The sequence below is a fragment of the Trachurus japonicus genome, unplaced genomic scaffold (genome assembly GCF_045865225.1).
Source record: "Trachurus japonicus isolate A0001 unplaced genomic scaffold, Traja_1.0 AP030165.1".
In the NCBI taxonomy this organism is placed as follows: domain Eukaryota; kingdom Metazoa; phylum Chordata; class Actinopteri; order Carangiformes; family Carangidae; genus Trachurus; species Trachurus japonicus.
This window is the reverse complement of record NW_028220298.1, coordinates 21,211-48,833: the sequence shown is the minus strand read 5'-3', so window position 1 is coordinate 48,833 and position 27,623 is coordinate 21,211. Positions and strand designations below refer to the sequence as shown.

Here is a 27,623-nt window from a genome sequence, read left to right as displayed (position 1 = left end):
CCAGTGTCTCAGTTCACTGCTCTTCCTGTGTCAGTGCAATGACCGGCGGAACAATTTCTCATGTCGGGGCTTCAATACAAGAGGGACATTACAGACGAGCAGCATGGAGGTATTTGGATGTTTTTTGGTTGTGTCTTTTTGTTACGAAGAAAAGTGAGCCCCATTCACAACCGTCATATGGACATGCACTGCTACGCCGAGACCCCCTGTAACTCAGAGAAGCCACGGAGGACTCTGAAACTTCTCCCAGCCCTTAGTCGACATGAGGGTGAGTAGATAATGAGTGAAATTTGAATTTTACTATCCCTTTAATCTCTATCCCGTCTAACTGTTGGTAATATAACTAGACTAAAGTTCTCCTTCTTCTTCTTCTTGGTCTCAAACAGACATGACTGAGCGATGTGAGGAAGAGCTGAGGATGGTGATGGTGGGCAAGACAGGATGTGGGAAGAGCACCACAGGAAACATCATTCTGGGTCGTGAGTACTTCGACTCTCGCTGCAGCCCCACGTCCATCACTAAAGAGTGTCAGAAGGCCAGAGGCTCGGCGGCGGGTCAGAAGGTCGTCGTCATAGACACCCCGGGTCTGTGCGACACCGACGTCGACGAGGAGAAGACGAGGACGGACGTCACCCAGTGCATCTCCTACTGCTCCCCCGGACCGCACGTCTTCCTGGTCGTGGTCAAGGTGGGACGGTTCACGGAGGAGGAGAAGCTGACGGTGCTGAAGATCCAGGAGATGTTTGGCGACGCTGCAGACAGGTACATTTAAAAAAGACATCCTACAGAGAAACTACAAGACGCCCCAAGACTCCAACTTCCTGTACACATGTCATGTGGGCTTTTCCCTTTTATAGCAATGGTCTTGAGTCTATTGACTCCAATGAGAAAACGTTAACATTAACGCAGATTAGGGCCGATCCTTCCACCCCATGACTCATTTTAACAAGCCACATCTCTCCTTAACATTTTGACAATAAAATGGTAATTTCCATTCGGACACATCAGGAGAACATTTACTTTGTTCACTGTCTCTGTCTCAACAACACACTCTTGCGAGATTTGGCACAGATCTCCTAGGCAACGTCAAACAAACGTTATTTTAATAATTTTCGTCATGCTAAATATTATTGTTATTTAATGTTATCATTATGAAATATAAATAGGCTCACTTTCCTCTACCTACAACTTTTATAAATCCACACACATGTTCATAATGCGAGCTGGGGGGCGTGACCACGCCCATTTAGGGGGTGTGGCCACGCCCACATTAGGAGACAGGAGGTGTAGCTGAACAATTTCATATCATTGGAACAGCAAAATATTGGTGAAATAAACAAGTTTCGCAGCAGGTAATACGGTATTTAGAGGCTGCATTTTGGTGCCCCTATAGGACGAATCGCCTTGTTGTTTACAACTACTTCCGGGTAGAAAACCAGCATTCGAACAATAGTGACGGACAAGAGTTTCGCTATATATATCAAATTTTTCATGTTACTATATCGCCGTTTAGACTAATCTGATGTTTGTAAAGTCTATTAAAAAAATGATTGGACAAACGTTGCTATTTATGTGTGCACATTTTTGTAATTAGTCATGATTATCAGAGATTAGCCGGGCTAACGGTTACCTGTTTAACTTTAATAACTCAGTGACTCAATAAACGGTCCATGAAAAAATATTTTCTCCAGCGGATATCTTAGTTACAACATGACTGAGCTAACTGGAGTAGTTTCATGTCGTGTCCGACAACGGGAGGGTTTCTTTTAACAGCTGACGTCCTTGATGTTAGCTTAGCTACCGCCGTTAGCTTTGCTACCGCCGTTAGCTGTCCCTGTCAGCTGCAGCCACTGATGCTGTATTTATTGTTGTATTTAGGCTATTCAAATACAACACATAGCAACACAAAACACACACACAGAAATAGTAATGTTTCTTCAATCATTTCAGATTTGTCTAAACGGTGATAAGGCGTGAAAAATATGATAGTTAAACTCTTGTTCGTTACTATTGTTCTCATTCAAATTACGTGCTGGTTTTCTACCTGGAAGTAGAATGTAAACAACAATAGTCCAGGCAATTTACCTCATTTTGGACCCAAAAATAGAACTAATTGTCACAGAAGGTTTTTCACCATACATCATTTCTATGAGGTGTCTAGAACAACATACTAAAAGTCCTAAGAAATACTAGTTGGGGAAATATGTTTAATTTGCATCATTATTTACTGTATAAAGTCTATTGTGCCGACAACAATACACCCCAATGGGGCTATTTTTTTCCTTTACTCCTATCACAATGAAACTTTACATGATGAAAGTATCCATGAAATGTAACATTTTTTGTATTATTAAGTTTATTAAGTTTCTTGGAAAATTAATTTGAATATGCAAATGAGCAATACACTAATGGAATATGCCCAAAATACAGGCTTATTTTCTTCCTTTACTCCTACCACAATCACACTTCACACAATAAAAGTATACATGAAAAGTAACATTTCTGTATTTCAAGTTTCTTGGAAAATTAATTTTATATAAATGAGCTCAACACTAATTGACTTATGGTCAAGAAGCCATAAAGCCGCAAGCAGAAAAAACAGGGGCCAAATAACTTAGTTCTTAGTCCCGCTCATATGTTGTTGAACATAACAGCATATTTAATATGTAATATATTTAACATCACATACAGTCGTTGAAACGACTTTGATGAATTCTGACTTTCTTCTGATGTTCTCTGCAAACTGGGAGGAAAGTCGTTAGGTAAGGCTTGTTCGCTAATAATAAAAAAAGAATTTAGAAAGCAACTGGAGACAAGACTGTGCAATTAATTCTTAAGGTCAATATAGGTCTTTTAAGTGTGGCAAGTGACATGTGTGTATGCATAAGTCAAGTGTGGCAAGTGACAGCACTCAGTGCATAGGTTAACTTATTGAATGGACATGAATGTGTTAGTTATTTGGCCCCTGTTGCTGCTTGTGGCTTTATGGCTTCTTGACCATAAGTCAATTAGTGTTGAGCTCATTTACATATTTAAAATTAAAGCAGAAGTAAGTGATATATTTGTGTTAATGTAAGTCTTAAATAGTTATATCTTCCGACAGCAATCACTTACATAGAGTGTTTGGTCTGAAACACGGGTCTGTCAGTCCCTCTGCTCTGCTCTGAGCCGAAGAGAAAACATTTATCGTATCCTACAGTTTTTATCCAATGAGGAGAGAGAACGGCATGCAGGGCTGTGTGTGCAGCCAAGGGGCGCCGTGAATGTGGCGACGTAGGGACGAGGACTGTTATGGTGCGTTCAAGGAAACTCGTATTTTTCCGACCGTGAAGTCGTACCAGTTTGATCTGGTACGAGTTCACCGGTCGGAAGTTACGAGTGGCCGTTATTCATGGGTTGCAGTGACGTCACGTCGAAGGGACCGCCGCCATATTTGTGTCCGATTTGACAGGTCTCCTCATATGACAGCATGCAAACCGCAGGATGGAAATGACAGTTTCTTGACAAAATGACAGGGTTTCATACATCCTGTCTGGGTTTATATCTCTATAACAACAGACTAACTCTATATTATCCCACTTATTACACAGTTTATGAATTAATTAATTAATTTGAGACGTAATGTTGATCAAAGTCCTTAGTCCGGTCACTTCTCCGCTGTTTGCTCCTCACCCTCCTCTCGGTCGACTCGTGTGTAGTTGTTTTCAACGAGCTTTTCATAATCAATCAGTAGATTGATGAATTATCATGTAAATGTTACGTTGTGCGCATTCATGTAGTCCTGTCTGTCATAAGAGATTACGATACGGGACACGTTCGTGTCACGGACTCGCGGTGGCACAGACACAGCTGGTCACAGCTGTGACACTGCGCTGGCCCGTCCGCTCTGTCCGCTCTGATCGCAGGTTTGGTTCCAGCAGCGATGAGGGAGGCAGAGAGCCTCCACTCTCCCTCTAACGAGCTACAAGTCATTTTTCTAACATCACAATTAGTCTGAAGCTGGTAAAAATGAAACACAGACCTGATCAGAGCGGCGTCCCTAGCAACGGCCCGTTTTACTTAGCAACGGTCTGTTATACAGAAATAAAAGACCCTAAATGCAGAATCAGTGAGTAATTAATAAGAAAGTAATCAAAATGCAGAATTCAATATATCCATGTTATTAAAAAAAAAGTGAATCCCCTCTTTTTGTGAGACTTGTCGCAGCCCATGCTGCCACTGATAGACTGCCTGCAGGCAACTATTTATTCCGTCTATAACTTTACGTCTTTTGGGATGGAATAAAACTGCAGTCCGGGTTTTTTTTGGCGACTGCTATCACATTCAACAGCACAATATAATCCTGGCATCTTTCAAATAACGTCAATTTTCGGTCTCTTGCTGATTTCCTCCAACTACTCCACTTGTTCTGGTAACGTGACGCTGTGATCTGTGCCCAGATCGCCCTGATTCGGACACAAATATGGCGGCGGAGAAACACAGTGACGTCATGTGAATCTAATGAATAGTGACTTTCACCGGTAAAACAGGTTGGAAAAACACGAGTGGGTTGCCTGGAACGCTACAAAGTCGTAAGTTGTGACTTGAAGCTGTAATTTACGATTTCAAAAGCCTGCCTGGAACGCAGCATTAGCGAAAACGACCGGACCACTTACTTCTGCTTTAATTTTCCAAGAAACTTGAAATACAGAAACGTTACTTTTCATGTATACTTTTATTGTGTGAAGTGTGATTGTGGTGGGAGTAAAGGAAGAAAATAAGTCTTTTCGGGTGTATTTTGGCCATAGCCTACAGTATTCCATTAGTGTATTGCTCATTTCCATATTCAAATTCATTTTCCAAGAAACTTGTAATACAAAAAACGTTACTTTTCATGTCTATTTTCATTGTGTAAAGTTTTATTGTGGTAGGAGTAAAGGAAAAAAAGAAGCCTATTCGGGTGTATTTTGGGCATATTTGATTAGTGTAAGGCTGATTTGCATATTCAGATTAATTTTCAAAGAAACTTGTAATACAAAAAATGTTACATTTCATGGATACTTTCATTGTGTAAAGTTTCATTGTGATAGGAGTAAAGGGAAAAAATAGCCCCATTGGGGTGTATTGTTGTCAGCACCATAGACTTTATACAGTAAATAATGATGAGAATTAAACATATTTCCCCAACTAGGATTTCTTAGGACTTTTAGTATGTTGTTCTAGACACCACATAGAAATGATGTATGGTGAAAAACCTTCTGTGACAATTAGTCTGTCGTAAAACGCTATTTTGCTTGGACTACAAGGCGATTCGGCCTATACACAGCTCTCGGTCCAGGTTGTAAAAAAACGGCACTTGTCCTTTAACAGGTACAGCATGGTCCTCTTCACCCACGGAGACCAACTGAAGGACAGCAGCATCCAGAACTACATGAAGGACAGCGCCGAGCTGCAGGAGCTGGTTCACCGCTGCAACGGCCGGTATCACATCTTCAGCAGCAACAACGACCGGCGGCAACAGGTCACCGAGCTGCTGCAGAAGGTCAGAGACATCGTCCGTAGCAACGGAGGAGGACACTACACCAACGAGATGTTCCAGCGGGCGGAGAGGGCGATTCAGGACAGGGCGGGAGAAATTATGACGGAGAAAAAGGCAGAGATGGAGACGGAGAAGAAGGAGCTGCAGAGGAAGCTGAGAGATAAGTTTGAGGAGAAGATGAGGGAGGTGGAGAAGGAGGAGAGGATGGAGAGACGAGACGACGAACAAGTCCCACTGGTCCCACAGGAGAAAACGGGAGTGAGGAAAATACTGGAGGAGTGGAAAAGAAAGGAGAAAGAAGAGAGGGAGAGGAAAGAGAGGATAGAATCGGAAAGAAATAAGAGGATAGAGAGGGAGAGACAAGAGAGGATGGAGAGGGAGAGGAGGAAGGAGAGGGAACGAATAGAGAAAGATGAGAGGGAGAGGATGGAGAGAGAAAGGGCGGAAAGTGAAAAGAGGGAGAGAGAAAGGGCGGAGAGAGAGAGAAGAGAGAGAGAAAGGATGGAGAGAGAGAGGATGGAAAGAGAGAGTTTCGGGAGTCACAGCATGGAGAGGGAGAGAGAGGGGATGAAGGGAGAAAGGATTTGGAGACACAGCATGGAGAGAGGATGGAGGATGGAGATAGAGACGATGGAGGGAGAAAGGACGGAGAGAGAAAGGGTGGAAAGAGAAAAGAGGGAGATAGGAGAGAGAGAAAGGAAAGAGAAAGAGGGGATGGAAAGAGAAAGGATGGAGAGAGAAAGGAGGATGGAGGGAGAAAGGATCAAGACACACAGCATGGAGAGAGGATGTGGGATGGAAGGAGAAAGGATGGAGAGAGAGAGGAGAGGGGGAAGTTTGACAGAAGAGTGGACGCAGGAAGCAGAGAGAAAACGAGAGAGTAAAAAAGCTCGGAAGCTGAGAGAGTTGGAGGCGAAGTACGAGAAGGAGGTGCAGCTCTACACCACCCAGCTGGAGGAGAAGTATCGGAGGAGAGCCAGAGAGGTGGCGGAGCAGGAAAACCCCGTGTCCCGGTGGTTCAGGAAAGCCCGGAACTTCCTCAAGAGGGACGTCCGCCTCATCTGAACCATAGAAGAAAAACAAGAAGAACAAGAACAAGAAACGCTGACTACAGGCTCTAACTGTTCTACTGCAGAAAAGACTCTACGCAGACTTTTATTTTGATAGGCTCTTCCTACATCCTGATAGAGACTCGTTGATTGATTATTGGTGTTTGATTATGGAGGAGTCACTGTTTCCATGTTGTGACGAATCTCTCTTTATAGGGATAGTTCACCCAAAATTCAAATTTCACTCATTACCTACTCACCCTCATGTCGACTAAGGGCTGGGAGAAGTTTCAGAGTCCTCCGTGGCTTCTCTGAGTTACAGCGGGGCTCCGTGCAGCACTGCATGTCCATATGACGGTTGCGAACGGAGCTCACTTTTCATCATCCAAAAAGACACTCCAAAAAACATCCAAATACCTCCATAGTGCTCGTCTGTAATGTCCCTCTTGTGTTGAAGCCCCAACATGAGAAATTGTTCCGAAAAAAAATGAAATAAGTCTAGTCTAGTTCCTGGTCCGTCCAAATCTCGCGCCAGGAAGAGCAGTGCTGGGAGCTTCCGCTACAAAGCTTAAAATATAGACTTATTTAATTTTTTTCGGAACAATTTCTCATGTCGGGGCTTCAACACAAGAGGGACATTACAGACGAGCACTATGGAGGTATTTGGATGTTTTTTGGTGTGTCTTTTTGGACGAAGAAAAGTGAGCTCCGTTCGCAACCGTCATATGGACATGCAGTGCTGCGCGGAGCCCCGCTGTAACTCAGAGATGCCACGGAGGACTCTGAAACTTCTCCCAGCCCTTAGTCCACATGAGGGTGAGTAGATCCCCCAGTCCGCATGTCGAAGTGGCCTTGGGCAAGACACTGAACCCACACTTGCGCTCCGATGTATCATCGGATGTATGAATGTGTGTGAATGATTAGTTCCCAAGCCTGTCTGCGAACAGTGCTGTATGAATGTGTGTGAAAAAGGGTTAATGCGCCCATTACATTGTAAAGCGCTTTGAGTGGTCCAAGTGACTAGAAAAGCGCTTTATAAGTGCAAGTCCATTTACCATTTAAGTGGAGATGAGCCGTTAAATAGAAAACAATAAACACACAAATACATATAGATAATTATAAAACGTAAAGGTGAAATCCGGCGATCTGATTGGTTGTTAACCGTGGTATAATGAGTATATACCACGGCTACTATTCTAAAGCCTTATCACAGCGTAGGCTATCACTCCGCGTCAGACACGTATGACTGGTGGAAGTTGTTGTCATGTATCCATGACAACGGACTGTTGCAGTCCGTAGCCAAAGACAGTTAATGTTTTTACGATGTTAAAAAATGGACTAAAGTAGTTGAATTCACATGTTTAAGGTGAACTTTCACCTCCGGGGGGGGGTTAACAATGGTAGAGGGGACTGAGCAGTGACATTCACCTGAAAAAAAAGACGAGATGCAGAGCTACTTGGAACTAACGTCTGGAGAGGTGGGACTATTTTTTTTCACAGTGAGGCTATTTTATTGGATAATATGTATTTCGGGTTGAATAAAACTACATGAAATTGATTGCGTATCCCTCTTTCATATTGTCATTATTGGTAACCGTTTTATAAAAGCAATATATCACTCCAATCTGTGGTATATGCTCATTATACCACTCTAAGGGGGTTGTCGTCCCTCCGCTTCGCGTCGGGCCCCTTAGCCGTGGTAGGCTATAATGAGCATATACCAAGGCCTGTCGTGATATATTGCTTAAATAACAAGTATTTGGCAAATATTCAACAAATGTTCCCAAGAAAAGTATCTTAAAAAGTATTTAGAATTTTGGGGAACTATTAGAGAAAGACAAGAACCTAAAGGGAACCTGAAGGGAACATGAGGAGAACCTGAGGGGGAATCTAAGGAGAATCTGAGTGGAACCTGGAGAGAACCTGAAGAACCTGAGAACTTTTGCAGCGAGACGCGATGTCGCTGTCCCTGGTGGTTCTGATGATCCTTGTATGGTCCTTGGTGTTTCTGAGGGTCCTTGAGGTTTTTATGATGGTCTTTATGGTCCTGGTTAGGTTATCGTTATTGATCCCACATGGGGAAACTATTTTACCACCAGGTCAAAAGAAATCTTCCAGCCGACAAACAGCACAGAGACAACAGACAACATAAACACAAGAGCAGATGCACAACAAACTCAGTAAAGGCCAATAAAACATGATCTAAAAGTGGGACATCATGGAAAAAGAGAAGGACGTGATTAAATACCACAGAAGCCTGATAAAAAATGAAGTAAAGGCTACGCAGCAGTGCCAAGTCTGACCCTAACAATGGCTTGTTAAAATATCTGACTGCTGAAGGGACGAAAGACTTTCTCAGGCTCTGATGGTGTTACAATTGGATATGTTCTACTCTGTTTTTATACTTGAATGACGTAATGTATGTTTTGAGATATCATGTAGGCCTATTCAATTTTAGTATTTGAACGCACATAACCTGATGTGTGTGAACATGAAGCCAGATAGTGTGACTCTAGCCTGATAAACAAGAACAAGATGTATCCTGAAGGTTCTGGTGGTTCAGCCTCACATCTGCAGTTCCTCTCCTGACCACCAGAGTGTCTCTAACGCTGATGAGTCTTCATTGACTCTCAGGTCAAAGTGCAGCTTCCTCCTCCTCCTCGTCACGGCAACTGGCTCCTCCCCCCAAAAAAACTTTATACAGAGTCAATACAGGAACTTCTTCACTCAGGTGAAGAAGCTCCGTCCGTCTCTCAGGTGAAGAAGCTCTGGCCAGAAGACTCTACTCTACCTGTCAGGTTATTCCCATCTGACATGACCATGACATCATCACCTGTCTACTCTGTTCTGATCCGTGTTCAGTTGGTTTAGGTGAGACGGAGAAGGTAAGTGGACTCACCTGTAGTGGACTCACCTGTAGTGGACTCACCTGTGGGCGGAGTCAGCCGGTCGTAGCCTCTAACATACTGTATAGTGACAGGTTCTGATGGATCTATAGTATGTTAATTCTTGTTACCTGTCTAAATTCCTGCTTCCACCTGTTCACTCACATCCAACAGGAGCAAAGGTTCATCTGTCTCCATGACAACATTGCAGGAAATAAATAAAACGCAACAATAAAAATCAGGTTAAAGTTACAGGAAGAAGGGCAACAGCCTCATCACTGTCATTGGATCTGTGTGTGTGTATGTGCTGTTATAAAACAATTTCATTTAATCTTTATCCTGCCTAACTGTTTGTAATAAAAGTCTTTGAACTGTTTCTTCTTCTACTTCTGTTTTCTTCTTCTGTTTATTCAACCTTTTCTTCTTCTGTTTCTCCTTCATCTTCTTTTTCTCCTCCAATTCTTCTTCTTCTTGGTCTCAAACAGACATGACTGAGCGATGTGAGGAAGAGCTGAGGATGGTGATGGTGGGCAAGACAGGATGTGGGAAGAGCACCACAGGAAACATCATTCTGGGTCGTGAGTACTTCGACTCTCGCTGCAGCCCCACGTCCATCACTAAAGAGTGTCAGAAGGCCAGAGGCTCTGCGGCGGGTCAGAAGGTCGTCGTCATAGACACCCCGGGTCTGTGCGACACCGACGTGGACGAGGAGAAGACGAGGACGGACGTCAGCCAGTGCATCTCCTACTGCTCCCCCGGACCGCACGTCTTCCTGGTCGTGTTCAAGGTGGGACGGTTCACGAAGGAGGAGAAGCTGACGGTGCTGAAGATCCAGGAGATGTTTGGCGACGCTGCAGACAGGTACATTTAAAAAAGACATCCTACAGAGAAACTACAAGACGCCCCAAGACTCCAACTTCCTGTACACATGTCATGTGGGCTTTTCCCTTTTATAGCAATGGTCTTGAGTCTATTGACTCCAATGAGAAAATGTTAACATTAACGCAGATTAGGGCCGATCCTTCCACCCCATAATGACTTAAAGGGACAACGAGGAGTTTCTATTTGGTTATAAAAAAGTCTCATATTAATGTGGATGAATCTACATTACCACTTGTTAATGGGCCCATTTTTGATAAATATATCGTTTTGTCTCTATCGTTATTTTGTTATTATTAGTGGTGGTGGAAATGCTGGTCGAGCCGACCAGCGTTTCCTTACTTTCGGTTTCGTGGCGAGCCATGAGAATAACGCCTCTGAATCGCCGTTTATGGTCGGAACTACGACGGTATGTGAACCTCTTTGAACCTCTGACTTTAATTCTTGATGAATGAAAACATGAGTCCATCTTGCGCCGGTCAAAGAATTTCACGGTGCGCGCTGAGGCTCATAAATGTAGTGTGAAAACGCTTCGCTTTTCCAAAACTCCTCGTTGTCCCTTTAAGTTTTAATATTGGACTCATTTTTAACAAGCCACATCTCTCCTTAACATTTTGACAATAAAATGGTAATTTCCAGATGGACACATCAGGATAACATTTACTTTGTTCACTGTCTCTGTCTCAACAACACACTCTCGCGAGATTTGGCACAGATCTCCTAGACAACTTCAAACAAACGTTATTTTAATAATTTTCGTCATGCTAAATATTATTGTTAGCTGCGTAAATATTTAATGTTATCATCATGACACATAAATATCTCACTTTCCTCTACCTACAACTTTTATAAATCCACACACATGTTCATAACGCGAGCTGGGGGGCGGTGACCACGCCCATTTACGGGGCGTGGCCACGCCCACATTAGGAGACAGGAGGTGTAGCTGAACAATTTCATATCATTGGAACAGCAAAATATTGGTGAAATAAACAAGTTTCGCAGCAGGTAATACGGTATTTAGAGGCTGCATTTTGGTGCCCCTATACACACACTGCAAAAATTCTAAATCTTACCAAGAATATTTGTCTTATTTCTAGTCAAAATGAATCTAATTATACTTAAAATAAGACTCATCACATTAAAAGCAGCTTGTTTTTAGACACTTTTTAATTTTTTCAAGCAAATTTTCCACTTTAAATAAGTAGTAAAATCTGACAGTGGAGCAAGTTTTTCTGCCTTATTACAAGCACAAAAAACTTGCTTTCACTGGCAGATTTTTCTACTTATTTCAATTAAAAATGAGTTTGAAACAAGTGAAATTGTCTAAAAACAAGTTAATTTTTAGGTGATGAGTCTTATTTTAAGTGGAAAGAGATTAGTTTTGACTAGAAATTAGACATTTTGACAAGAAATAAGACAAATATTCTTGGAAAGATTTTGAGTTTTTGCAGTGAAGCTCTCGATCCAGGTTGTAAAAAAACGGCACTTGTCCTTTAACAGATACAGCATGGTCCTCTTCACCCACGGAGACCTCCTGAAGGACAGCAGCATCCAGAACTACATGAAGGACAGCGCCGAGCTGCAGGAGCTGGTTCACCGCTGCAACGGCCGGTATCACATCTTCAGCAGCAACAACGACCGACGGCAACAGGTCACCGAGCTGCTGCAGAAGGTCAGAGACATCGTCCGTAGCAACGGAGGAGGACACTACACCAACGAGATGTTCCAGCGGGCGGAGACGGCGATTCAGGACAGGGCGGGAGAAATTATGACGGAGAAAAAGGAAGAGATGGAGACGGAGAAGAAGGAGCTGCAGAGGAAGCTGAGAGATAAGTTTGAGGAGAAGATGAGGGAGGTGGAGAAGGAGGAGAGGATGGAGAGACGAGACGACGAACAAGTCCCACTGGTGAGACAGGAGAGTGTCAGGGACAAAATAGAGAGAATGAAGAAGTTGGAAAGAAAAGAGAGGGAAGAGAGGGAGAGAAAAGAGAGGATAGAATCGGAAAGAAATAAGAGGATGGAGAGGGAGAGACAAGAGAGGATGGAGAGGGAACGAATAGAGAAAGATGAGAGCGCGAGAGGACAGTGGATGGAGAGAGAGAGGATAGCGAAGGAACAAATAAAGAAAGTTGAGACAGCAAGAGGACTGTGGATGGCGAAAGAGAGGATGGAGAGGGAGAAGATGGAGAGAGAAAGGGTGGAAAAAGAAAAGAGGGAGAGAGGAGAGAGAGAAAGGAAAGAGAGAGAAGAGAGGATGGAGGGAGAAAGGATTTGGAGACACAGCATGGAGAGAGGATGGAGCATGGAGATAGAGACGATGGAGGGAGAAAGAATGGAGAGAGAAGGGAGGATGGAGGGAGAAAGGATCAAGACACACAACATGGAGAGAGGATGGGGGATGGAGGGAGAAAGGACGAAGATAGAGACGATGGAGGGAGAAAGGAAAGAGAAAGAGAGGATGGAAAGAGAAGGGACGATGGAGGGAGAAAGGACGGAGATAGAGACGATGGAGGAAGAAAGGCTGGAGAGAGAAGGGAGAGAGGGAAGTTTGAAGGAGGAAGCAGAGGGAAAACGAGAGAGTAAAAAAGCTCGGAAGCTGAGAGAGTTGGAGGCGAAGTACGAGAAGGAGGTGCAGCTCTACACCACCCAGCTGGAGGAGAAGTATCGGAGGAAAGCCAGAGAGGTGGCGGAGCAGGAAAACCCCGTGTCCCGGTGGTTCAGGAAAGCCTGGAACTTCCTCAACAGGGACGTCCGCCTCATCTGAACCATAGAAGAAAAACAAGAAGAACAAGAACAAGAAACGCTGACTACAGGCTCTAACTGTTCTACTGCAGAAAAGACTCTACGCAGACTTTTATTTTGATAGGCTCTTCCTACATCCTGATAGAGACTCGTTGATTGATTATTGGTGTTTGATTATGGAGGAGTCACTGTTTCCATGTTGTGACGAATCTCTCTTTATAGGGATAGTTCACCCAAAATTCAAATTTCACTCATTACCTACTCACCCTCATGTCGACTAAGGGCTGGGAGAAGTTTCAGAGTCCTCCATGCCTTCTCTGAGTTACAGGGGGGCTCCGTGCAGCAGTATTTGTCCATATGACGGTTGCGAACGGAGCTCACTTTTCATCATCCAAAAAGACACACCAAAAAACATCCAAATACCTCCATAGTGCTCGTCTGTAATGTCCCTCTTGTGTTGAAGCCCCAACATGAGAAATTGTTCCGAAAAAAATTAAATAAGTCTAGTCTCCTAGTCCGTCCAAACATAGACTTATTTAATTTTTTTCGGAACAATTTCTCATGTCTGGGCTTCAACACAAGAGGGACATTACAGACGAGCACTATGGAGGTATTTGGATGTTTTTTGGTGTGTCTTTTTGGACGAAGAAAAGTGAGCTCCGTTCTCAACCGTCATATGGACAAATACTGCTGCACGGAGCCCCGCTGTAACTCAGAGATGCCACGGAGGACTCTGAAACTTCTCCCAGCCCTTAGTCCACATGAGGGTGAGTAGATCCCCCAGTCCGCATGTCGAAGTGGCCTTGGGCAAGACACTGAACCCACACTTGCGCTCCGATGTATCATCGGATGTATGAATGTGTGTGAATGATTAGTTCCCAAGCCTGTCTGCGAACAGTGCCGTATGAATGTGTGTGAAAGGGTGAATGCGACCATTACATTGTAAAGCGCTTTGAGTGGTCCAAGTGACTAAAAAAGCGCTTTATAAGTGCAAGTCCATTTACCATTTAAGGGGAGATGAGCCGTTAAATAGAAAACAATAAACACACAAATACAAATATATAGATAATTATAAAACGTAAAGGTGAAATCCGGCGATCTGATTGGTTGTTAAAGGTGCTTGAGGCAAGATCGAGGAATAAAACTCACTAGCGATACAACGGCCGTAGCGGCCGTCAGGGTTACTGCAGCCATCAGCCAAGCTGGTGCGGGAGCGCGCATCAACTCTCCACAGCAGCAGCTGATGCTGTGACAGTGACACTGTGGCTGAATTGGAAACGGCATAACGTTACTATACCAGTGTTTTCCATTAATCAGCCGCCACAGTTTGGTTTGGGTCCACCGCAGCAGTCTCTCACAGAAAAAAAGAACATTTTTCACTATCTCTCATCTCTGCCAGTCAGCCCCTCTACCTGCTGTCTCTCTCACGACACAGAGCAGACACACACACAGACACACAGAGACACACACACAGACACAGACACACACACACCGCCTGGCTGTTAATAAACAGTAAATGCGCCATGCCGCGCTCATTGTACAGTGCTCAATTTACCGCGACACCGGGAGGTTGACCGCCCAGGCATCAGGTCAGCACCAACACAGTCTCACCCCTTTGCGTCAAACGGTTGACGCTTGGTCAAGGCCCCTTACGTCAATATAGTGACGTGGAGGGGGTACCCTCGAGGTCGTTTCTCGACGAATAGGGCCACTCATAGACTTGAATGCAAATCCCTCATCGTCGGATTTTGACGAAGGGGGGCGGGACCGTTTCTCCCTCACTCCCAGTGCGTCAACAGCCTGACGAACGGTCACTGTCCCTCCTCGTCACATGCCTGACTCATTAGGTGCCCGTTTTTCGTCAGGTTTTGACGCGCTCGGCTTTCAGTTGATTCCAATGCAGTTCCCTTCGCGGCGATATGTGACGCTCAGAGCAAGTGATCCAGCCGACCGGCTGCGGCACTGACGGACGCTGTGAGCAGAGAATAACTTTTTTTTTTTTTTTTTTTTTTTTAACTTTTCCTTAAATCTTTATTGAACCTGATGCTGCTGTGTCTGACGTAGCTTTCGGCAAGGACGTCCTTTCGGTTATTTATTTATTTATTTATTTAGTGATCATGGTGTTTGGTGCAGAATAATCAATCAATCAATAAATAGCCTAAATAAATTACGTCCTTGTCGGAAGCTGCGTCAGACCAGGAGGGGGGGGGTTGTGGATTCTACAGGTGAAGACCACTTCCGCGTTCAAAAAGCTGCTCTGTTTAATCAATATTCTGAAGAAAGATCTGATTATTAGCCATAACGCTGTAACCATCCAAGGAAGACTGTGTAACAATATTATGTGCTTCTGCTGAGTCCAAAAGCCCTGTGTAATATCAACTTTATTTTAAGAAAACACGCTTTGTTTCCAATGTCATATCACGGAGAAGCACTACATTACCCATAATCCTCATATTTATCAGCGACGTGTCTGATTGGTTGAGCTTGCTGTTACCAGCAAATGAAAAAATAAAACAAATTGAGCTTATATTATTTTCTTAGTAACTAAAAGGTCTTAACATCTTTTTTGTTTTCAACATTGAATAAAAAAACGGTGCTATATTGTTAAAATTCAACAATAAAGTGCATAAAAGATGGCTTGACTTCTTTCTTTTTTTTCATAATTTTCACCAGCATCTTTCTGGTCCACATCACATCATATTTATTGTAATTTTTAATTCAATGAGTGACATTTTATTTTTTATCTGAAAAACATTATTATGAATTCAAGGGTCAGAGGTCACTGATTAGTGTTAAATTTAACCTTTTTGACCCTGTTTCCTTGAATAAATCACTAAGACTTTGATGCGGGAAGCTGAGATTTTGATTTGATTTTGTTCAGAGCACTAGGGACAAAGTTTCTGTAGAATTTCAGACCTGTCGGACGTCCAGAAGGGTCACAGCTGACCGTCCAGGCTCGTTTCTCGGCCTTCAAAGCCTAGATTTAGAAGCCTCTGACCTTAAAGGAGAAATGCAATTCTTTAATAGCTTCCAGGTGCTTTGGCCTATCAGGCTGAATTTTTAGCTAAAGGAGCTGGTGTACGATCAGGAAGTAGGGGAGCTGTGCATAAAGCCAATTGGTAAGTGTCAAAGGTCACAGGGGTCAAACATCAAAGTGAATCCAGCCATTCCTGCTTTTTCTCAACAAAACATACACGCTTTAAGTTATCATCATGAAATATTAATAGGTTGTATATCAGAGAGTCCTCTATCAGAATATTTTGGTCCCGTTGCTCTAGGGGCCCCAGGGGGCCCCGGGGGGCCACTTGGCTTTCCCATGCTCCCACAGAGTTGGGTCTCGGGGTGATGGATAAAGGCCTCACCATGAGTCCACAGGCCAAGTTTCAAGTGATTTGGTCGGTTTCTATGGAAACGGCGGCCTCAAGGATACAGAGGAATGCGACTGTTTGAAGCCCCGCCTCTCGAAAAGTAATGGCTCGATCAGGACCAAACACACATCTACGCGTTCGTCTTGGGCCCCCGAACCATATATTACGAAATCAGAACTGTACGACTTTTGGAAATGTGTTTTGTTTATTTCGGCTTTTCTGACTAAGAGGGTCTCTCACGCTTTAAGTCTGACAGACTCTGAGTCTGAAAAGCCGAAATAGACAAAACACATTTCCAAAAGTCGTACAGTTCTGATTTCGTAATATATGGTTCGGGGGCCCAAGACGAACGCGTAGATGTGTGTTTGGTCCTGATCGAGCCATTACTTTTCGAGAGGCGGGGCTTCAAACAGTCGCATTCCTCTGTATCCTTGAGGCCGCCGTTTCCATAGAAACCGACCAAATCACTTGAAACTTGGCCTGTGGACTCATGGTGAGACCTTTATCCATCACCCCGAGACCCAACTCTGTGGGAGCATGGGAAAGCCAAGTGGCCCCCCGGGGCCCCCTGGGGCCCCTAGAGCAACGGGACCAAAATATTCTGATAGAGGACTCTCTGATATACAACCTATTAATATTTCATGATGATAACTTAAAGCGTGTATGTTTTGTTGAGAAAAAGCAGGAATGGCTGGATTCACTTTGATGTTTGACCCCTGTGACCTTTGACACTTACCAATTGGCTTTATGCACAGCTCCCCTACTTCCTGATCGTACACCAGCTCCTTTAGCTAAAAATTCAGCCTGATAGGCCAAAGCACCTGGAAGCTATTAAAGAATTGCATTTCTCCTTTAAGGTCAGAGGCTTCTAAATCTAGGCTTTGAAGGCCGAGAAACGAGCCTGGACGGTCAGCTGTGACCCTTCTGGACGTCCGACAGGTCTGAAATTCTACAGAAACTTTGTCCCTAGTGCTCTGAACAAAATCAAATCAAAATCTCAGCTTCCCGCATCAAAGTCTTAGTGATTTATTCAAGGAAACAGGGTCAAAAAGGTTAAATTTAACACTAATCAGTGACCTCTGACCCTTGAATTCATAATAATGTTTTTCAGATAAAAAATAAAATGTCACTCATTGAATTAAAAATTACAATAAATATGATGTGATGTGGACCAGAAAGATGCTGGTGAAAATTATGAAAAAAAAGAAAGAAGTCAAGCCAACTTTTATGCACTTTATTGTTGAATTTTAACAATATAGCACCCTTTTTTTATTCAATGTTGAAAACAAAAAAGATGTTAAGACCTTTTAGTTACTAAGAAAATAATATAAGCTCAATTTGTTTTATTTTTTCATTTGCTGGTAACAGCAAGCTCAACCAATCAGACACGTCGCTGATAAATATGAGGATTATGGGTAATGTAGTGCTTCTCCGTGATATGACATTGGAAACAAAGCGTGTTTTCTTAAAATAAAGTTGATATTACACAGGGCTTTTGGACTCAGCAGAAGCACATAATATTGTTACACAGTCTTCCTTGGATGGTTACAGCGTTGTGGCTAATAATCAGATCTTTCTTCAGAATATTGATTAAACAGAGCAGCTTTTTGAACGCGGAAGTGGTCTTCACCTGTAGAATCCACAACCCCCCCCCTCCTGGTCTGACGCAGCTTCCGACAAGGACGTAATTTATTTAGGCTATTTATTGATTGATTGATTATTCTGCACCAAACACCATGATCACTAAATAAATAAATAAATAAATAACCGAAAGGACGTCCTTGCCGAAAGCTACGTCAGACACAGCAGCATCAGGTTCAATAAAGATTTAAGGAAAAGTTTAAAAAAAAAAAAAAGTTATTCTCTGCTCACAGCGTCCGTCAGTGCCGCAGCCGGTCGGCTGGATCACTTGCTCTGAGCGTCACATATCGCCGCGAAGGGAACTGCATTGGAATCAACTGAAAGCCGAGCGCGTCAAAACCTGACGAAAAACGGGCACCTAATGAGTCAGGCATGTGACGATGAGGGACAGTGACCGTTCGTCAGGCTGTTGACGCACTGGGAGTGAGGGAGAAACGGTCCCGCCCCCCTTCGTCAAAATCCGACGATGAGGGATTTGCATTCAAGTCTATGAGTGGCCCTATTCGTCGAGAAACGACCTCGAGGGTACCCCCTCCACGTCACTATATTGACGTAAGGGGCCTTGACCAAGCGTCAACCGTTTGACGCAAAGGGGTGAGACTGTGTTGTCAGCACCGGCCGCCGCCGCCATGAGCCTCTGGTGCCGCTCGGCTGCTCTAGTGGCTCTGCACTCCTCCGAACACGTCGGAGAATTTCCTTACAGGCGTTGTTTGCATAAACTGAACACGGATGAATCAATCGGCTCATTATAAAACTATTTATTTATTGAAGTAGCCTAAATATGGTGATTTTTGTACGTACAGAGCCCCAAGGCTGCGCTGCTCACACACACCTGAAGCTTCACTTTTCATTCATGAACTAATATCCGACTGCCACAGTGCCACTGTTAGATTTCATCCAGCATTTATCTCCTCAAAACAATTCAACCAGCCGGCAGAAAACCTCTAAAAACCTGTGGGGAAGTTACTCGGCTGGTTTTCTTCCCTGGGAGGAGGACAGAGGTTGACCGGCCGATGAGCTCAGCTCCCCGGCTGCAGCCTCTGTGACGAGCCGCTGCTGCTGCCGCTCGTGTGTGGCTCTGCACTCCTCCGAAAAATGTCGGAGCAAATCTAGTACTTACAGACGTTATTTGGATAAACTGACAACAGAGTGGGAATCTAAACCGTCACTTTCTCGCATGAAAAAATATTAAAATGTAAGAAAGTGACGTTATTTCTCTACTCGCTGCTCACATAACTGTTCAGGCTGCAAGACATCCGCCGACCGCTGGGCGCAAGCGGAGGAAAGCCGAAGCTGTCGAGGACGCGCATGCAGCGTCATTTGACGTCACATCCGTGGACAGCGCGGGAAATTCGGACCCAGAATTGCAGCGCATTATGCAGCACACAGCCTGTTCAAGGCAACGGAGAGATACGCGGGTGGGCTCATTCTTTTTGGTTTTTAACGCTTCATCGCCCATCAGCAGTAAAAAACTTAAAACGCATGTGCATTTCTTGCCTCATGAACCTTTAACCGTGGTATAATGAGTATATACCACGGCTACTATTCTAAAGCCTTATCACAGCGTAGGCTATCACTCCGCGTCAGACACGTATGACTGGTGGAAGTTGTTGTCATGTATCCATGACAACGGACTGTTGCAGTCCGTAGCCAAAGACAGTTGATGTTTTTACGATGTTAAAAAATGGACTAAAGTAGTTGAATTCACATGTTTAAGGTGAACTTTCACCTCCGGGGAGGGTTAACAATGGTAGAGGGGACTGAGCAGTGACATTCACCTGAAAAAAAAGACGAGATGCAGAGCTACTCAAAAATCAAAAATCCGAGAAACGAGTTTTGTGGAGGACAGTCTGGAGATGCTCTGTAGCAAGTTTGGTGACAATTGAGCAAAAATTGTGGGAGGAGAAGAGCTTAGGAGATTGGTTTGGTAGGAATTTTTAAAGTTTTTAAATTTAAATGCTTATTGAGGGGGGGTCACATGTCCTTGGAGTTGAGTAAATCTGGCATGGGACTGGACCTTTGTGCAAAGTTTGGTGATTTTTCGCCCATGGGAAGTAGGATTTCCTCGGAAGAAGAAGAAGAAGAAGAAGAAGAAGAAGAAGAAGAAGAAGAAGAAGAAGAAGAAGAAGAAGAATACAATAGGGTCCGGCCAGCTTAAGAAGAAGAAAAGCTGGCTCCAGACTCTAACAGTTCTACTGCAGAGAAGACTCAGTAAACTCTACGCAGACTTTTATTTTGATAGGCTCTTCCTACATCCTGATAGAGACTCATTGATTGATTATTGGTGTTTGATCAGAGAGGAGTCACTGTCTCCATGTCATGGTGAATCTCTCTCATGACTGCGTGTTGTTGACTGGAGCTGTGTTGGCCTCTGATCATTGACTTTTATTTTGAAAGGTTTCGCTCATTTCCCACATGTGTGTGTAAAGTATTGATGAATGAAGAAACAAACAACAGTAAAAAATAAATAAAGGAAGAAGAAGAGCTGGTTTCCAACTGTTATTTTCTGCAGAAGAACCTCAGTAAACTCTACGATGACTTTTATTTTGATAGTTTCTTCCTACATCCTGTGTACATTGAGAGACTTATTGATTGATTATTGGTGTTTGATTAGAGAGAAGTCACTGTTTCAAGTCATGATGAATCTCTCTCATGACTGCGTGTTGTTGTTGTTGACAGGAGCTGCGTCAGCCTGTGACCATTGGCTTTTATTTTGAACGGTTTCAATCATTTCCTGCAGCATATGTGTAAAGTGTTGATAGTAAACTTTTTTTTCCCACTGAATGAAGAAACGAACAACAGCAAAAAATAAATAAAAGAAGAAGAGCTGGTTCCAACTGTTATTTTCTGCAGAAGAACCTCAGTAAACTCTACGGTGACTTTTATTTTGACAGTATTTTGATAATCTCCTCCTACATCCTGACTAATGTGACATTGAGAGACTCATTGATTGGTTATTGGTGTTTGATCAGAGAGGAGTCACTGTTTCAATGTCATAATGAATCTCTCCTGTGATTTTTTTGAACCTGTATGTTGTTGTTGTTGACTTGAGCTGCGTCGGCCTGTAACCATTGACTTTTATTTTGAAAGGTTTTGATCATTTCCCGCAGCATGTGTGTAAAGTGTTGATGAATGGAGAAACAAACAACAGCAAAAAAAATAAATAAAGGAAGTAGAAGAGCTGGTTCCAACTGTTATTTTCTACAGAAAAACCTCAGTAAACTCTACGATGACTTTTATTTTGAAAATATTTTGATAGTCTCCTCCTACATCCTGTGTACATAGAGATACTAATTTATTGATTATTGGTGTTTCATTATGGAGGAGTCACTGTTTCAATGTCTCTCATCATGACTGCATGTTGTTGTTGACTGTAGCTGTGTCTGACCAGGCACTGTCTTTTATTTTGAAAGGTTTCGATCATTTCCTCCCTGCTGCATGTGTGAAGTGTTGATATGTTTTCACTGAATGAAGAAACGAAGAACAGCGATAAACACATAAATAAAAGAGAAAGAACACTGCAAAAACTCAAATATCTTACCAAGAACAGTCAAAACAAATCTCATTATAGTTCAAATAAGACTCATCACATAAAAAGTAGCTTGTTTTTAGACACTTTTTACTTATTTCAAGCATATTTTCGCTTGAAATAAGTAGAAAAATCTGATAGTGGAGCAAGTTTTTCTTCCTTATTACAAGCACAAACAAACCTGCTTTCACTGGCAGATTTTTCTACTTATTTCAAATGAAAATTAGTTTGAAACAAGTGAAAATGATCTAAAAACAAGTACATTTTTAAAGTTATGAGTCTTATTTTAAGTGGGAAAAAAAATAGTTTTGACAAGAAATAAGACAAATATTCTTGGACAGATTTTTAGTTTTTGCAGTGACGAAGAAGAAGAAGGTGTGTGTGTGTGTGTGTGTGTGTGTGTTGGAGGTGTGAAACAGCAGGACGGTGTGAGAACTTGATGCTCGTCCTTCTCCTCATCAGTGGGGGGGTCAGAAGTCACACGACCTCGTTTTCATTAATTACCTTGTTAAGTCTCTCTCTCACACACACACACACACACACACACACACACACACACACACAGACACACACACACACAGACACACACACACACACACACACTGTGACCTGCTGCAGACACGTTCATTCACACCTCGAGAGTCGAAACTCGCACTCAGCATCTTTCTCACAGGCTCCAGCTCATAAAATAATTACATTAAAGCTGCAACAATTAACTGATTAATATTGCACAACAATAGATTTTTAAATTAATCATCAACTATTCTAATAATCTAATAATCAGTTTGAGTCGTTTTTTTAAAGAAAAAAAAAGTAAAAATTCTCTGATTCCAGCTTCTTAAATGTGAATATTTCTGGTTTCTTCCTTTACGGCAATGAACTGAGTCTCTCTTTGGTCTGTGAACAAAACAAGACATTCGAGGACGTCGTCTGGTGGTTTGGGAAACACTGGTTGATGTTTTTCAACATTTTATCGACCAAACAACTAATCGATTATTCAACAGATTAATCGATAATAATAATAATCGTTAGTTGCAGCTCTAGATTACATCATCATCATCAGAAACAAACTGAGAGACTTTTATTTTGAAGGGGTGAAGCGTGTGTTTTCCTGACTGCACTTGAACCTGTCACAGACGTGTGAGTTTGTTGCTGATCAATAAATCAATACACATCACAGATCACTGCTGCTGTTTCTGTCATGTAACCAGCAGCTGAAGGTTCGATTCCCGGGGCGGCTGAGTGACTGAGAGCAGCAGGTGTGAAGAGCTGACGCCTCAGACCGCTCAGACGCCCCGGGGTCAAAGGTCAGCGCTGAGACTTCCCTCACCGGCGACCTCTGACCCCCGAGCAGGACGACGACGACAACGCTGCAGAGACCGAACGACGTCAGCTGTCGGCCGGCAGGGGGGCTGCTGGGAAACACAGGCCCGACACACACACACACACACACACACACACACACACACACACACACACACACACACACACACACACACTGCTGACCTCACGTCTGACTGAAACGCTCCCGGTCAGATTCACACACACACCTGTCCGACAGGTAAGAGTCTGTCGGACAGGTGTGTTTTACCTGCTTGGACTTTTAATTTGAAAAATAGACACATGAATTTACAATTGAATTGAATGAACTTTGTTAATCTCGAAAGGAAATTCTCAATGCCAGCAGCCCATGCATGCATCCATTCTAAACAACACGACAATAGATCGACAGAATAACAATAAATAGACAGACAGTACCTTTAAAATACATCCAAAACAAATGTGTGTAAAAAGGAGTGTTTAAAAACAAAATGCATAGAAATAAAGTGCATAAAATACATACAACTGCCTAATACCACTAGTCAATTGTGTAGCCTGAATGACGAATGATCTGTTGAGTCTTTTAGTTAAACAGTTTAGGCTTCTCAGATGGCCACAAATAAAATAAAATAAAATAAAAATGACATTAAAAAAAGACGTAAAATGAAATAAAATAAAATAAATTGAAATGAAATGAAATGACATAAAACAAAATAAAATAATACAATGAAATAAGATTAAATAAATTGAGATGAAATGACATAAAACAAAATAAAATAATAAAATGAAATAAAATAAAATAAACATCATGTTCACTGTTCCTCACACTTACTACTTCCTGTTTGGAGAGGTTTTGGTCATGTGACATAATGTTCAAGTCTTTTTTTCATTGATGTTTGGACGCACGTCACTGTGTAATACTACTACTACTATTACTACTACTGTCTATTACCTCTACTACTATGACTGCTACTACTATTACTAATGATGATAATAAAACTGCTAAGTAACCAAAGCTGAATTAAACGTGAGTTCCTTTCCCTGATTCATGCCGTTAGTCAACATCCCACACCGTTACCGTGACAACAAGCATCTCCCTATAGGCTACTCATACACAATCATACACAGACACACACACACACACACAGGCTGTTATATGTAAAGGGACTGATCAGCTGCAGAGACGACTGAAACACACAGAGAGAGATGCTGAAGGAGGAGAAGCGTCTCTCCCTCCCTCCTTCCCTCTCTCCCTCGCTCTCACTAGATGTGTCCATATAAGGGCAGAGCAGGAGGAAGTGGGGATTTCTCTGCAGAGTCATGTGATTTCCAGTTACAGCGATGCTCTCAGCACGACACACACACACACACACACACACACAGTGGACGGCCTCAGCTTGATGCTGCAGGTGCCTCGGTCCAAAGCTGTTCCTGTACGAGTTTGTAAACATGTTGATTTCATTTTACTAACATGTTGACTGACTCACTGTTGCAGACTCACCCTAGAGGTCGGGAGAGGAACTGCAGCCGCTGGTCCAGAGTCGTGTCGGCAACGGCAACTGAATCACCAGAATCTGTTCATTAAAGCTTCAGTTGGTAACAATTATTCAGTCATATTTGCTGGAATTGTCACTATATTCTGATGGTCAGACATTAAATGAGTAATTTAGGACAAAATCCAACTCCTCTGGCTCCACCTACAGCCTGTAATCGTATTTGCCAAAATCCACCGCGCCCGACGATTCTCCACCAGTCAGGTAGAGGGAGCAGGAGGAGCAGCCAATCGCCGCTCCTACACGTCGTGCTATGGATACGGTACATCTTTTTTTTCTTTTTTTTTTTCTCTGTGGGTGCGTTCATGGCTACTTTGTGTGTGTCTGTGTGTGTGTGGGGCGCTTGGCAGAGGTTCATAAAGGGACCTGACGGAGTATTGTCTTGAAATTTCCGACCAAGTCGCGGAGTTTACTTTCACTTTCGTCAACTTACCAACTGGAGCTTTAAAGCCGATCATGATTCAGTTCACGGCTGAGGCTCCTTCTAGAGAGACATAAAGACACAGCTTTCTATAGCACATTATAGGGATAGTTCAACATTTTGGCAAATTGGCCCATTGCCATAATCCCTATAGTCATAGCAGTAGGTTCGTTTACCTTTAATTGCCGGTGCAAGCTATTTTTAGAACGGCGGAGCAGAGCCGCGAGCTGCTCAGAGCTACACTACGGAGGCTCATGGGATTTCTTGGTTTCCCTCATCAAACTCATCAAATACACAATCCAACAACTCCACAACGCTCTGGTGGACAAGTTGTGACCTGCACATTCACCACGCTATGAGATAATAACACAACGTTACCAGACAGAGTTGTTTTAGAGGTAAATACAGAGACTGCTTGATGAAAAGAAGGCAACGCGCATCAGGGGTTTTGCATGAATTTACCTTTATCGCACTTCTAGCACTTTATTATGGAAATTTCTGCAATACAATTTTATATGTGTAATAGTCCAGCACTTTATTCCGGGCATCCCTGCAATATGAATCAGCACTTTATTATGACCGGGCATCATGCAATAGATTATAGTGGTAGCCTACAATGTAACACCCTATACAGGCACTTTCCTCACGTACAAATGGAATTTTAATATCGAGATAATTAATCATGTTCATGTGTCATCCCAAACCAATAGCCTTTGTTATGGTGCATTCTTTGTGGTGTTATGGAAAGTTCTGTAATTTATTGTCCTCCTTCCTCTCTTCTTTTCTCTTCTCATTTTTTATACACCTACCTGCCCATGGGACAGTACGGCTACAACCTCTTTTCATATTCACATTTTTCTTTTAAAATGTTCATTAATGTGTTTTGTCCATAGACTGTATAAAGAATGGACGTAGCATCCGTGACGTCACCCATTGGTTTTGCGCCATGTTGGATTGGCCGGCCGAGAACCCGCCCACTGGCCTCGAAGCAGCTGTCCACGGAGCTGCTCTGACCTGTCACTCAACGTTTCCGCTCCCTAATTGGCCAGAGTTTTAACCTAATAACAGTAAAACGGTAGAGTAAAAAAAAAAATCCCCCCCCTCAGAGTGTGTGCGGGGGTAGAAACTATCGATTGAGACGAAAAAACGTTCTGACACCAGGCTTTTAACATGTTTATTGAGGATGTAAAGTCGGTGATTTTAACATGGGGGTCTATGGGGAATGCTGCTTTCTGACACCAGCCCCCAGAGGAAGCCGGGGGGATTGCAGTTTTTTGAACGCGGAAGTGACTTCACTTCTCAGACCGACAACTGCCCCCTTGGTTTTGTCCCATTTGTAAATAAATCTGGTCTGTCACCAGATTCACGAGTGATTCAGTGATTCACAGACCACATGACTGTATCACTGCTGCTGCTGAGGAAAGAACAAATCAGGAAGAGATTCTGTTCAGTTCGTTCACTCAAACAATTTGTTTGCAAACGACACAACAAGAGTTAGTTTCAGGATGAACTGAACTCAGGTCTGTTTAACCAGGTTTTCAGTGACATCAGACCAACCTCCTGTAGGAGTTCAGTCTGACACACAGGATCGACCATGTGACCACGTGACCACGTGTGGCCAATCAGAGAGCAGCTCTGAATCTGCAGACCCAGTTTCCTCTATGGTTATGTAACTGATCTGAGATCTGTTTGTTCTTATCCTGCAGCTGCAGCTCACACACACACAGAGACACGCACACACACACACACACACACAGTGTTAGCGTTCCCCATCTTGACATCTTAAACTAACTCTTGTGCAAATTCCTTCTGTGCAATAATCCATATTTAATGCCATATTTAGTATAGTGCAAATAACTCCTGTCCATGTTTGTACTTGTACATAATATATTTTTTATATATATTTATATTTCTTTATTTGTCTATTGGCCCCTTTGCTCTTTTAACTTGTACCTACACTTTGAGTTGGAGATGTTGTTGTAATAAAAAGCAATTTCCCCTTGGGGATCAATAAAGTATTCTGATTCTGATTTTTCTCTTTTCTTTTTTTTTCTACTTTATTTATCTTCAAATAGTATGAACAAGTGAAAAAGGAACAAAAAAACATAGCGACAGATATTCCAAGACATGACAAAGGCACACATCGGAATGATGGAAGGACAAATATTACCAAATTATTTAGATAAATAATATAAGAAATATAGAAATGACAAAATAAATAAGTGAATACATTAAATAAATAAATAGGTCTAATAAAAGAAATAAATTATAGCCTAAAAAGAGGGAGATTTCATCTTGACATCTTGCTTTTCTGCCTGGACACTGATGAGGTCACCACACAGCGGTGGCTCTGATTGGCTGTTGGAGTTAAAACACAGTTCCATGTGAACTCTGTGTGTTTCCCAGGCCCTCGGCTCCTCGCCACGCTCCCGCTGCATCATGGGAGCTGAGACAGACTGAGAGGCTCCCGGCGAGGAGGAGGCTGTGGTGAACTGGGATGCACTGGGAGAAAACCGGTTCCCGTGGAAACGACAGAATGAAACCTTAGCGCTGCTCTGAGGTCAGCGAGTACGGAGGCCTAGGAAGTGTGTGTGTGTTGGGCAGAGGTGACAAGTACAAATAGCTACTTCATTACTGTACTTAAGTAGATTTTTCAGGTACCTGTACTTTACTTGAGCATTTATTTTATTATTGATGACTCTTTACTTTTACTCC

At 42.9% G+C, this 27,623-nt stretch overlaps 2 protein-coding genes across 2 annotated transcripts; both read left to right on the top strand.

Moving 5' to 3' along the window:
- The first annotated feature begins 388 nt into the window (after positions 1-388).
- On the top strand, positions 389-6,583 carry LOC146960622 (GTPase IMAP family member 9-like). Its single transcript, XM_085772219.1, has 4 exons — positions 389-762; positions 5,350-5,746; positions 5,810-5,966; positions 6,321-6,583. Exons 1-4 carry the CDS (start codon positions 389-391, stop codon positions 6,581-6,583), a joined length of 1,191 nt encoding a protein of 396 aa, XP_085628345.1.
- A 3,356-nt stretch (positions 6,584-9,939) lies between these two features.
- On the top strand, positions 9,940-13,098 carry LOC146960621 (uncharacterized). The gene is made up of 4 exons (XM_085772218.1): positions 9,940-10,313; positions 11,835-12,231; positions 12,286-12,531; positions 12,739-13,098. The coding sequence occupies exons 1-4, from the start codon at positions 9,940-9,942 to the stop codon at positions 13,096-13,098; spliced, it is 1,377 nt and encodes a 458-aa protein (XP_085628344.1).
- The last annotated feature ends 14,525 nt before the right edge of the window (positions 13,099-27,623 follow it).